The sequence below is a fragment of the Lissotriton vulgaris genome, chromosome 5 (assembly GCF_964263255.1).
Source record: "Lissotriton vulgaris chromosome 5, aLisVul1.2, whole genome shotgun sequence".
NCBI lineage: Eukaryota > Metazoa > Chordata > Amphibia > Caudata > Salamandridae > Lissotriton > Lissotriton vulgaris.
The window spans coordinates 1,192,592,065-1,192,606,401 of NC_141693.1; the positions used below are offsets into that span (position 1 = coordinate 1,192,592,065).

Below are 14,337 nucleotides of genomic sequence, written 5' to 3' on the forward strand. Positions count from 1 at the left end.
TTCGAAGTTCGCGTAGCTACGCGTAGGTCGCGTAGTGCGAAGTGTACTTCGCATAGCTACGCATAGCGCAACTACGCGAACTACGCCCAGGGTTATTTATAACATGATTAAAATGTCATCTAGAACCTAACACTCTATCATCTACTTCTGTGAGCTACACTAAAAGAGCATGGATGTCAGGGCAACTTGCAGTCTAGAGTTTCTTAGGGAGAAGAGGTGCACTGCCTGCATACTTTGTTGACAGCAAAGGCTGTCTTTCATCAATGTAGGTGTGAAGATAGTATTACCTGTGAAGGTGCAAAGGGAAAACACATGCTGCTGTAGTGATCTTCCTCTGGAATTTGCCTTTATCTGCTACTGGCGAGACATAGTAGCTGCGAAGTGTGCTGGCAGTAGGTGAGACATCTCCTTGAGAATCTTGGGTGATAATTATTATTATTATCAAATTTAATTTATAAGGTGCACAGCTACCCAGAGGTTTCCCGGCTCCAAGGACAGCTTGCAACAGAGGAATGCATTTACCGGTTAAATAGCCAGGTCTTAAGGACTTTACAGAAGATCTTGTTGCTCACTTCGTGACGAAGTGATGAAGGTAGTGTATTCCACAACAATGGGGCCAAATAGTAGAAGGAGCGTCTGCCCATACGTGATAGTTTAAATCTGGGAACTATGAACTTGGCTTGGGATGAGGAATGTAGTAGACGTGTCGGGAGATATGTCTGGGTTAGGGAGCCAAGATAGTGGGGAGCTGTGCCTAGTTTAATCTTATGCATATAGCATAAGGCCTTGAATTTAGTCCGGTTTTCAATCTTGAGCCAGTGAATGTCACAGAGAATACCTGTGAAGGAGCATGTTTTAGGTACATGACAAAGTAGCAAAGGCACTCTCCGAACAAGTGGTCAAGTGGAAGCCCTTATATAATACCACTTATCAGAAGTTGACATTTCTTACATAAGTTTAAGAAAGTCTTACATGGATTATGTGCATCAATCTGTGCATCGCAGATGTTTTCTTATTACCATATAAGGTATAGGGCGTTAAGTCAGACCACACTATTTTGGCTTTATGTCTGTATTTGTTCCTATCTAAACTTGACATGGTGAAAAGTAGACATTTGTCCCAGACGAATGATGCATCGGCTGTTAAATCTATGTTGCTAGTCGAATGACTTGCCACTTTCACAGTTCTTAGAAAGATATTGTCAGACAACATCTGCATCAGATGACAGACATGACAATGTTCTGCATGAATCAGGAAAGATAGTGACTTCCATTGTCTAAGATTGAGAAGATGATAACCAACCTTAGGGGCTTTATGGCAGATTCATCAGCGTCCTAAAAGGCATAATTATGGACCTACCTGAGCCCATGAGGCAGAGATGGGGTGTCCTCCTGACATGACTGTTATTTGCCTACAAGGAGGAGTCACAAAAGGGAAAGGGGATTCAGCTCATTCGAACTTCTGTATGGTCACCCTGTTAGGGGAGCTCTCAGTGTGGTAAAGAAGGCATGTGGTGCAAGCTCCCAGGAAGTTCCCCCAGGATGTGTTTAGTTCTATTCTAACCCTTGGAAACCAGATGGGCAAGTTCTGGAATAAAGCTTATGAGACCCTGGAGGCAAGCCAGGAGGTCATAAAGAAATAGTATCACCAGATATACACACTTGTAGAGTTACGACCAGGCCACAAACTATGGGGGATGGAGACAGCGGAGCCCAGGGCCCTCCAGGACTGGGCTCTATGAGGTGACTGAAAGGAAGGGGAGGCCACCTACCTGGTGGACCTCAACACCCCCCAGATACCCCCATGGTACTCCACATCAATCACCTCAAACCACACACAGAACTATGATTAGGATTATGGGACCTTAGTATATAGGGACTGAGTCATCCTACCACCTTAGTACCCATGAGCCCAGGATCGACTAGCTATAGTGTCTCACTTGACCCCCTACTCACTTACAGAGGAAAAGTGATTAGACATCCCAGAACACAACACTCCAGAGTGGTGTGGCTCACTGGTTAGAGGCGGGAGACCCGGAAGCAGAGAACGGCCCGGGACCAGGGTTCAATTCCCGACGCGGCAGGGTCGTGGACCAGGGTCAGCGGACTTGATAATTCTCGCCTCAGTGCCTACTCTAACCAGGGATCACACTCGGCAACTCTGGGCATTAGCTTGCCTCATCTCTACAACGGCCCCCCACATTCGCCGGGGATGCCTGGTTTCACCTTGGAGATACCCAGTAGGGACCATCTCACAGGGATAGCCAGGACGGGTTCCCCAGCGGTCTACAGCACCACGACGCCTCAGGGCAGCAGTGCGCTTTACAAGACCACATACATTACATTACATTACACATTACATTACATTACTCCCTAAGGAATCGCGGTTACAAGACACACCCTTTCCCTCACACCCTTGGAGTTGTCCACAATAAGATCTGACAGAGACATGAACAAATTTAAAATATTTATTTTAAGTAACGTGCTCTAAAATGCAGTATACATGCCACAATAAGCAGAAAAGTGCATAAGTTGCAGAGTTTCACTTTGCACAATTCAACAGACTTTCATAAAAGCTCTGTGCGATTCCACAGAACTCCACCAAAAGGCAGAAAACATGCAGCTTGTCCTTCTTGCACTGCAATTTTATTTTTTATAGTTTTCTATAGCGTAAACTAGACCCGAAGATATCAGCTATCAGAGCCTTTACATGAACACCAGTTTTGTTATAGATGGACACATTCATTTTTGTTAGGCACTGGGAGATGAAGTGATTTGCCCAGAATCACAGGATGTTGAGTGTTGATGCCAAGACTCGAATCTGGTTCCCCAGCTTTAAGGTCGACCGTTATAGCCATAATGCTACATCCTCTCCCCAAGTTAGCACCCATAGCACGAACATCACTGAAAAATCAGCACAAATGGCATCATTCATTGTGCTAGAGACCGCAGCCATTCAAGTTGATTTTGGTGCCACTCAAGTAGAAAATCTACTTGAGCAGCAGCAAATCTACTCATATGGAAGCCCTATGACAGCAACCTCTCATGAATACCCGCATTAGAAAATTGCTGTAGACAATGCCAAATCTCGCTCATGCTCACCAGCTCAAATTTTCTGGAGCTTTGTGAGAGAAAAATTCTGTTGTGTGGTGATTGGCAGAATTTGGCAGGAACTACATATTAAAGAGTAACGCAGATTGACCAAAAATCTGTAAATTCTGCGGGCATAACAAATTATTACATTCACCCCTAATGCTTACCATATCCCCAGAGCTGATGAGCTCAAAGACCTGTTAGAGGTTGCAAAGTTTTTAGTACATTTGACTTGACTTCTTGGGACTGGCAGATTGCCTTAACTGAGGGGGCTAAGAGAGGTCCCATTAGCCCCAGAGGGCTAATTCTAATTTAAGGTAATGCCCTTTGGATTGAAGAATGCTCCTGTCATCTTCCTGAGGTAGGTGAACCAGGTCTTATCTGGGATGGAGGACTTCAGTGCTCCTTATCTGAATGATGTAGTTGTCCTCAGTAGTAGCTGGGAGGACCATCACTTGTCACTTGGGTAAGTGCTTCAGACTCTGCAACATGAAAGCCTGACCATCAAGGCCATTAAGTGCCAGTTTGGGCAGGGTTCTGCTGTGTACTTAGGATACTTTTTGGACAGGGTAAGGTGCAACCCCTCCAAACCAAAGATAGAGAGACCTTGACCTGGTAGCTCACAAAAAACAGACAAAATTGAGGGCCTTCCTGGGCCTCACTGGTTATTAACAGAGGTTTCTCAACGGATGATGCACCATTGTTGCCCCATGACTGAGTGGACTTCAAAGAAGCAGCCCAAGAAGGTAATCTTGACATAGGCCTGCCAGAAAGCCTTAGACACACCCTAACAAGTCACAAGCACTGCTCCTGTGCTCAAGGTGCTCGACCTTTTCCAGGAATTCATAGTGCAAACAGATGTCTCAGAAAATGACAACGGGCAGTCTTATCACAGCTGAATCCGGAGGACCTACACTAACCTGTGGCTTTCATTTCTAGGAGTCAACTTCCCAGGGAACATAGGTGGAGTGCTAATGAAAGTTAAGCCTTTGCTGTGTTCTGGTCACTGAAGAAGTTGATACCATACCAGTTTGGGACTCATTGCCGGGTGATTATTCAGATCACAGGCACTTCAGATGACTTACAAAGATGAGGGGGAGAATCCAAAATTGTTAAGGTGCTATATCTCCCAACAGGCCTATAGGGAAAGGACTTTGCAGTGGAGCATCCTGCTTCTGAACACTCCGATGCTGATCGACTTTCCAAGTTCTGCTGCCTTTGTGAAGACAACGCCCAGTAGGTTGGATAGTTCTCCTCATTTACAGCTGAGGAGACATGTGAGACCTGTCCACCTTAGGGTTATTTCCCCCCAAGCATTTTGCCTTCACCCTTCTATGTTGCAGAATTCGCTTTTGTAAGCTTTAGGACTTTGTACACTTTACCACTGCTAACCAGTGCTAAAGTGAATGTGCTCTTTCCTCTAAACATGGTAAGAATGGATTATATCTGACTGACTTATTTAAAGCGGTATACCATATACCCAGGGCCTGTAAATTAAATTCTGATTGTGGGCCTGCAACACTCATTGTGCCTCCCACTTAAGTAGCCCCATAAAACATGCCCCTGCCATTGCAGCCTGAATACAGTTTTAAACTGCTAATTCGACTTGGCCTTATAAGACCCTAGCCAAGCCTTCAACTCTCCTGTTATTGGATACACGTCACCACTAAGGTAGGCACTAGGTAGCCTATAGGACAGGGTGCATTGTAATTAAAAGGTTGAAAATGTACTACTGGTAGTGAAAAACTTGTACGTTTGTTTTTCACTATTGTGAAGCCTTCCTCTCACTTATGATAACATTGGTTTTAATAAGTGCTAGCTTTGGATTGGGAACATGTAGACTTTTGAAGTTTGGTGTCTCAGAAATTGTAATTAATAATTCTCTCTAATGGTAAAGCTGGATTTTAAGTTACAATTCTGAAAATGCCACTTTTAGGAAGTTGGCATTTTCCTGCCCTAACTATTTGATGCCTACAGTCACTCTTTGGTCATATGACTGGGTGTAGCTGACAGTTGGTCTTTGTTAACATCACCCAGACAGCCACACATTTTGAGAGATTTGGTGTGCCGCCTGGATGGGACATCAACTAAAAAGGTGAGAGGGGGTAGGGTAGACGTTGGCAAAACCCCACTTGCAACTGAGTAGGCGTGCATTGTGCATGCACTGAGCATGGAGCCAGGGCAGGGGAGTCAAGAAACTTCATGGACTTCATAGGGAATTCTTTAGAAACTTCTACTTTAAAGGAGGCACTAGGGATAAAACAGGGACTCTTAGACAAACTCCTGAGTTCCTTTTCTGGACCTGTGGAAGGACTCTCAGAAGACGGCCTGCTGCTGTGGCATGCTGTAAACTCCACACAACTGCTTTGCTGCACCTGGAAGAACTGTTTTATTGACTGGAGCCTGCCTTGAACCCTCAGAGGCCTCCCCTGCTTCCTAAGACCTGCTTCAACCACTGCACCCAGGACACCCAGAGTGATTTACAGGCTAATTTGCTTGCCTCATGTTCAGAGTCTAAGTGACAGAAAATACTCCCTCCATATTGAACGCTCACCTAAACACAGACTGCGTGAGTCTTAACATTCAAGGGGTACTCCTTCAGATCTGGATCCTTGGTGGTGGTGCTAATGGTGCCAGAAAGCCAAAATCCAAAACTTGGGACTTAGAAAATATTTGCCTAAAATCTGTGCTGACAACCGAGAAAAGATGGGACCAATCTGCTCGTCTATCTGCCCAAGGTGCATTGGTGGTTAGTCTAACTTCCCAGCAGCTACTACTGTGTTCTTCTGAGAAGCAGCAAATTCTGTTCAGCTGTTCTTCTGCAAAACAGTATCCAGCTTGCTGGAGCTCACGTCGGCTAAAAGTCTGAAGGTAAGTGCTGACCGGGTCTAATCCACTTTTGTATCCGACTTATGACCCATTGAAGTCAGTCATATATTTTTACTTTGACCCAGTCTTGCGTAACTAGATGACCACTGACACTTTGATCTTTTAGACTTAAACTTTAGAGATCCATAACTCCGGTTCTACTAACTGTATTTTAGTTGTTTTGTAGTGAAATAATTTATTCGAATTTGCTCTTTTTTTCTAAATTGGTTCGTGATTTTTCTTGTGCTGTGTTTTTACTTCATTACTATTTTTGTGCTACATAAACCCTTTATACATTACCTCCAAGCTAAGCCTGTTCACTTTTGTGCTAAGCTACTAAGGGGTTAAGCGCAGGTTCATTTTGTGACTTTTGTGGTTCACCCTGATGGGGATTGTGGCTGGTGCTTGAACAGGGGTCACCCTGCATTCAACCAACAACTCAATTTCTCGGAGCAATAGTTTCTTTTCTTCACAAAATAATGTATTATTGTTTTTTTCAATGTATACACTAGTATAAACAATGTAATAGTCCCCAGCAATTGCTTTTTTCATCTTTAACTAGTTTCCACTCAGTTATCCGTTTAGTGTTTTGCCAATTGTCAGTGTTCAATAATAGTCACCCTGGAGCAAAGACATCCTTTGTTCTGTAAGCCTTTTTGGAGGCATGACATTTTTCATTCTTACAAATCCATATTCCTTACTTAAAGTTTAAAAATATATTGTTATTCTTCTAATCTAGGGTCAGCTATACAAGTAATGGTCCCACAACTGCTGTCTACAACCAGAAAACCAGGTAACTATAGCTTCACATGATGCCACTTCATGAATCCATTCTAATATTTCCTGAAAATTGCATCCCAAAATTCCTATTTTGTTACCAGAATCCAAGGGAATGGAACTCTGGGAGAGTTACTAAATTAATCAGTATTCCTAGAGCTTGCATCTAGATATTTTTTATATTTTTTTATAAATATTTTTATTTTGCATTTTCAACCAAAACAAAGCATTAAGCATGTCACATTTGGTCACAGTTGTGCGATAACAATTACATATAACCCACATCCTAAGATACTTCGGCATCTAGATATTTTTTTGTTTGGGGAATTAAGTACTTTGTTTAATTTAAAGGAAACTGGTTTGGCTCGAACAAATGAACAACAGACTAGGAGGTTGATTTTTACTGATCCATATGTCTGTTAAGGTCTGAAGTAGACGATCATAGTCCAAACCTCTATATTGTAGTTGATTTAAGCTTCTACCTTTTAGAGAAGGATTAAAGGTAGTCTTTATCAGGGTATTTGAGAAAGCCAAAAAACGCAGAGGTAAGTGTACCTCAGGAAGTCCCCTTGAAAGTCCTCATACTTGGAGAATGGAGTAAAAAAATGACTCTTTCAATGTTCAAATGACACATCCAGCAATCATGCTGTTGCTTTACAATAACTTTCATTTTCAAGTCATTTAAGAGTTCTGATCAAGATCATATGTCAATACTTTTTTTTTTTTAGTATGTGTCTCTCTTTCATATTGTACAGTTTCTAAAGCTTTTTACAGTTGCTAACAATCCTGCCGTATGAGTTGTGTGGGCTAATTTATTGGTACATTCGATTTCTCTTAACCAGACCCTCTACTATTCAACAATGTATCCCTCCTCTTTCTATTACTTGCCAAGCACAATATGAGAAGCATTAACAAGTGGAATACAAGATGTAACAGTTCTTAAAAGTCGCTGGCCTACATAATGAGGTTAACTTTCTTCTATTGTTTCTTTCCCTTAATTTTGATACACAGGCATTGCAGGAGAGCTAGCTCACTTATACTCCTATTTGCATTGACATAGCAAGTTTTAGAACCCCAAATAGTGTAATATAAGAGACTTCCCTAGAGATAGCATTCTTATTGCGGTATATGAAAGCCCAATAACAACGGTGGGCACCTTCAAAGTTTGGCAGGACAGCCCACAGCCATATCAAATTTGCCATTTTACCACCATTTAGAGGTGTTGAACTACAGAGTTTTTATCAATGGAGTGGAGTTTTAGTTGGCCATTGGAAAGACTTGACCTGGCAGCCTGTCCTCGAGTAGGATGCCAGCTCACAATGATTGTAATTCAGCCCTATACAGTGCAGGTCTCTAGCAAATAATTTTCCCTTCCCAGGACCCAATTGCGGACAGGAAATAACAATGAGGAAAGAGGATATTTCTCTTCATTACCCCTCTATTGGGAAGGCATACCATTTTGACATACTCCCATGTCTACTACCCTTAGTAAGTCTGGGATTTCATTAAAGTCCATGGGTGGATGCAAGGTACACCCATGCTCCACTCATGGAACGCATTCCCAATGCAGAGCAATGCAAGGCAGCGAAGTCTATCTGGATTACTAAGCCACACAGGGGCATGTAAAGTAGGTTTGCGTGGCTTAGTAAATCTCCATTAAGGCATAGCATTGACTTGTGTTGATGCAAGGGCAATACAGGGGCTTAGTAAATCTGGCCCTTAAAGCCTAACACCAAACTCCTGATGAATGAAGACCATCATTGTGATACAAAACAGCAGATTGCTGTCAGCTGATCACCAAGAAAACAAATTTGCAGCCACTACTTAAACAGTCATTAGGATCCAAGGCAAACCCAGGAACCCATAGTACTGCTGGTGGACCAAACCTATGAGAACACTTTGCAAGGATATCTTTAAGGAGCCAAAAACTTAGCAATCATGATAATAAATTCCCTTGAGAGAGGAATACTGCTCCTCTGGGAAAAAAAGCTTAGCTCTGCAACTTGAGCAGCTTGAACAGTGAAATAAACTAAATGAAGTTATGTGGGCTGGGGATGCCTTCTCCGAGTATTCTGTTAGTAAACATGTGAGTAAACCTGTGATTAACCTGTGGTAAGCCTGGGGAACCCAATACTATTGCAGCTGGAATACTCCATAGGAAAATGAAAATCTTCTGAGTTCTCAGAACAATCTGCACCACCCAACACATAGCTCACACTAACCAGAACCACAGATTACATCACATAGAATAAGTAGATCACGCAAATCAAATAAACCTGCAGTTATTCATATCTCTGTGATCCCAACACCATTGCAACTCAAGAGGTATGTTTGGACCATCTGATAAGAGTAGTAACAAATAGTCTGGCAACCAATGAATGACCAGCAGCTCATCTGAGGATCGGATACACAGGGCATCTTTAAAGACGAAAAATATCACTGTACTCCAAGAGTAAAGGAAAATACTGTGCTTTATAATTACAGCAAAAATGTGCTAAGAGTCCTGCGTACAACCTGTGGTAACAGAACCAGATAGATGCAGACTATACTCCAACATGGAAGACAACATGAGGCCCAATTTGGTCCGGAAGGTTTGGCAGCGCAGCCCACCTCCCCCATCTGTAAATGGCCGAACCTCAGGGGAAGGGGTCCCTGGGGTGCAATTGGCCCAGGGAGGTGGGGCGCATTTCCCCAAGGAAATATCAATGAGCAGTTATTGTCGCCTACTAAGATTCATGGTGTCCCTGGTTTGTGTGTCAGTGTTTGTGAAAGCGTGGCCCAAAATGCGTCTTGCTCTGTTTGAGGGCCATTTACCCAGCTAAGAAATTCTGGAGTTGTTAAGATGCCCTTCTATAATACCAAATCACCAATCCCTCTCTACTATGGTGTTGATCACTTGGAAAGGGACGTCAGGGCAAACCCAGATAAGGGTGGAATGCGCATGTGGTGGCTACAATGTAATCCCTCCAAAGTTTACGCAGCTGCTGTAATTCTGTCAATGTGATATGTATCTCCTGGAGAAAGAGGATCGTGGCATTTTGACACTGGCATAAGAAAAAACAGTGTAGTATTTCCTTGCCAAGTGCATCCTTCTGACATTCAGGGTAATGAGCCAGGCATCTGCTTTGGAAGCCATATACTGAAAGAGGTGGAATCCCCGTGGGCCCACAGTTGGAGCCACCTGTCATGGAAGCCAGCCACATCAGCACTCAGTGTGTTCAAAAGGTAAGGAGCATTACTGCCCTGGTCAAACTACTGTGGCTAGGGGATTGGGTAAGGGTAAGGTGCAACAATAAAACAATAAGTAGTGCTGCATCACCAGTATATCGAAACAGTTGGAAACTGAATACAAAATCCCAAGATGGGGGCACCAGCTTGGCAGGGGGAGAAAGGGCATGGTGAAAGTGGTGAGAGGTGACCCAATTTAGAAAGAAGGTGGTGGCCGGGTCCAGACATTGGAGGGGGGTCAGTGGGTCGGAGGGGGGGGGGGGAATGGGGAGTGGGAAGTCCCGATGAGTATGAACATTTCAGACTTCGGGTCAGCCATCTGTATCGTGTCCTTTGCAGATTCTGAGAACCACGGCATGGTCCATCCACAGTGATCGAGTCATCATCAGTTGTAAACATGTGCAGGGTGTGATCATCCTCCGAGGAGCCAGAAATGTCTCTGTATAATGCCACTGCTTGACTCCTGCAGTCTTCGATGAGTTCTTCTAAGGGGTTGATTTGTGGGCGCAGGAAAAATTGAGGTCCCTCTTTTTTCTCTGCGTCGGTTTTGGCATCTTGTCCTCAATGGCCTGGGAGGCACCCCCTGTGGACCAGTGACATACCAGCCTGTTGTTGATCTATCCAGTCCCACACATCTGTAAATTCCATGAAGAAAGGTGACTGGCCCACTGAAAGGACCTTGTAGTGGGCCAGGAACAGCAAGGAGTATTGTATTCAAAGCTCAATGAGCCTGTTTTTGGCACTTAGAAAGAGGACCGCTTTTGTTGTACTGCAAGAGAGTAGTCAGGAAAGGGCATGACTGTTCGATTGGCCAGGGTTAGGAGGCCTGGAGTTCATGCGGCCTGCAAGATGGTTGTTAACAGATTGACCAACTTCCACGGGAACGAAGAAGAATCCCTCCACCTCCAGGACACAGAAGCAAGAATGCGATATGAAACACACTCCTGTCTACTGTCCCCTAAAAGTATGAGGGAATAACTCAAGGAGTGTCCACCACTCTCCTCATACGAGGGGGTCAGCTTGCAGTAGGAAGAGTCTCAGGTGGTGGTCCAGGCTAGAAAACAAATCCAGGTTGCACTATGTAATATACACTCTAGCTAGATAATGCTGTAACATGTAAAACATTGACATGCGTGGTTGTACCAGGTATTCTTACCCCAAATGAAGGTCGGGATCTCCTTATCAATGAGTTCAGGGAAGAGGGACTTCAGAAGACCCATATAACAGGCCAGAACAGACAGAACTCACGAAGGACTCACACACCAAACACTCAAAAGAAACAATAGAGGGAGTGAGGTGTACCGCCCGGCTGTATTGGGGTCTGAAACAGCGGAGCAGTAACACTATCAGGAGGAGAGACACCCGGCCCTAAGGGGCTTCCAGGGTGGAGCGCTCTCTCTCAGAGGGTATCAAACACAACGGGATCTCCTTAGCGATGAGTTCAGGGAAGAGGGACTTCAGAAGACCCATATAACAGGCCAGAACAGACAGAACTCACGAAGGACTCACACACCTAACACTCAAAAGAAACAATAGAGGGAGTGAGGTGTACCGCCCGGCTGTATTGGGGTCTGAAACAGCGGAGCAGTAACACTCTTAGGAGGAGAGACACCCGGCCCTAAGGGGCTTCCAGGGCGGAGCACTCTCTCTCAGAAGGTATCAAACACAACGGGGTTAAATAAAGGATGCTTATTGTCACAGAGCTGGAAGGTAAAGAATAGTGTTGAGCACAACGCCGGCAATATGGGTGAGGAAAGGTAGGGAAAGGAGTCGAGCAAGACGCCCGCAAAATGCGTGTGAAAAGGTAGGGAAACAAACCAGGCACTCGCGAGCGAATACTGAGAAATGCCGAAGAATGGCAAGAACTTTCTCACTGCGCACAAGGAAGGTGAGACATTGCGGGAGAGGGTCGATGACCAGCAGCAGGAAGGGAAATCTCCACAAATGCCCAGCGGGATCTGCAGCACGCCACCGAGGACGCGAACAGGAACCAGGAAGAGGAGAGGGGGTCGTGGTACTGGAACAGTAAGCCAAGCAACGGCTACGTTCCGACACGTCCCCTTACTCGCGTTAGGGAGCGTCAACAAAGTGCAATAGACAAAAGTTAGGGCTATGGGCGAAATACCGGAATCTTTGCAATCCCACATGTCAATGTTCCTAAATCCTAACAATGGTGTCAGGATCCCTGTAATAAAGCAGTTTGGTCCTCATGGGGTAGGAGGGCACATGGAACTGGCTGCTTTGCTGGGACTCTGTGCGCTCTCTCCAGAGAGAAAAAAGAAGGAGGTACATTACAGGGACCAAGGAGCAGAATCCGCTGACCAAGAACGTCAATGGGTTATGGCCCTCCAGGCCATCTGGAATGCACTCGATAGAAACATTGCTTCTTTAGGAGTGGCCCTATGCATCCTCTGCCCTATCCTCTAGGATTTTCACTCAGGACTGAAGGTCTGACAACCACCACTGTGTATCAGTCATCTGAGGTTGTAGTACTACCATCTCCTTTTCACATTCCATCACTCTCTGAAAACTTCCGATGGTCGCCCCTGAAAAATCTGAGTTCATTCATCAGGATGACCACCGTCTACTTCATAGAGAGGTGGGATCTCTTGATGACCGAAAGGACTTTATTGAGTTTATTGTCTGGAGGTGGCGGGCTGTCCTGCGATTTATCTAGATTGGGTGTTTCCGGCACAATAGTTTGTTGCCCCAACACTATATGAAGAGATATTAGTTCTGCCGCCCTTTGTCTCTGCTCCACAGCTGCTGGGGAAAAAATGCGGGGGGGCATTCCCTCCATTGAAGTATCATGTGAAGGCTGGTAGGAGGCATAAACAACCTTACACATAAGGTTAAATGTCTTCAACAATCTAAGTCCTGAAGATACACAGCAAGAAAATACACAGTAAATAGTTGCTGCTTCATAGCTGGTATTGTATAGGTATTATAGATAAATATCTAAATGTACTTGTTTGTTAGTGAGCCTCATAATTTGCTGGAAGGTGGGATGAGGAGGAGGTGCACAATATGGAGTGTATGCACCCATTTGATGCTTAGATGATTAAAGGGAGTGCGTTGTTCTTGGTGATGAGTAATGGAACTATTCCCAGATTTCAGGTTTCTTTTTCTGTTTCATTCTTCCTTACTCTCTATCCCTGTCCACTTATTGCCATGCCGTTAGGACAAAACAAAAACTCGTTTATAGATTAGAGTCTGGAATGTTCCTGTAGGTACCAAGACATCTAACCTAATTCTTGGTGCTTGCTTGCAAAAATCTACACTAAATAAAAAGGGTTAAAACCTTCCAATTAAAAGAGGAAGAATATTTGACGGCATTAATAGGTTCAGGTCTGATGTTGCTCTCCTTAAAGGAGACCAAGCTAAATTTAAATAACAATTCCAAACAACACTCAGACTGTATTGAGGATATTTTAATGTTGTACTCTCTGCAGAAACAGAAGTGCAAATCTGAAGGTGATTTCCACGGAAACGGTTTCTAAGCCACCTTACTAAACAGTTAACTTCGAAATACCCCACTTATCACAAATGTGTACTTTTTACAAACAAAAATGTGACATAAGTCTCTATATTAATGCATCATGTAATCTTTTATATAACCGTTGCATGTTGTATCGGACACAACACTTCTGGTATAGACATCAGTTGGTTTTATGTAAAAAGCAATTAGGTTGAAGCTTTCTTTAAATTAAAATCCAGAAGTAACTCAAATATCCAGTATTGGACACATTAAGTGAAAATTGAATACCCCTCCACTAAAAGTAAAAGAACACAATTCACAAAGTGAAGGGTAGGGTAGAAAAAAAATCAACAATTTTTATAACATTACATGTTTTTCATAAGGACAATGAGGACCCAAAGTAGAGTTATGCGTATAAATGTTTATTGTGTAGTCTGGTTGTGATCAGTCCAACAAGGCAACCTGGTAGAGTCCAACAACCGTCTCAAAGGGGGTTGGGGGACTGTTTGTAAGTCGGGCAGATGAGCAAGCAGGAGTCCATTCCTACTGACAGACCTAAGTTAGAGCATGAATTAAAAAAGATTTAGTCCTCTTAAGAACGGACCAAGCTAAAGAAAAAATAAGTACATGGGGAATTCGGTTGGTACTGAGGGACTAAGTTAGAGGTCCCATAAAGGGGACGTATTGTGATACCAGTCTCATGTTGCTGAAGTGTGAGCATGTGTGGGGGCATAGTGAAGAACTGAACTGAGAACTTCCGGCTGCTGAACAGAGGTCCGTAAGCAGGAGGAATCGTTTGAAACAGGCATTGACGGAAGACAGACGCGAGGAAGGCCTCTCAATGGAGAACTAAACTCGACATAGGAGACCACTGTTGGAGAGACAATTCACTGC

The 14,337-nt window shown here is 43.9% G+C and overlaps 1 protein-coding gene across 1 annotated transcript in view; it reads left to right on the forward strand.

Moving 5' to 3' along the window:
* The first annotated feature begins 6,698 nt into the window (after window positions 1-6,698).
* Window positions 6,699-14,337, forward strand: part of DMBT1 (deleted in malignant brain tumors 1) — an 845,773-nt gene continuing 838,134 nt past the window's right edge. Inside the window, exon 1 of the mRNA XM_086919609.1 lies at window positions 6,699-6,753. Within this exon, the coding sequence (XP_086775735.1) occupies window positions 6,717-6,753 (37 nt within the window). The 5' untranslated portion in view covers window positions 6,699-6,716. The remainder of the gene's footprint in view (window positions 6,754-14,337) is intronic.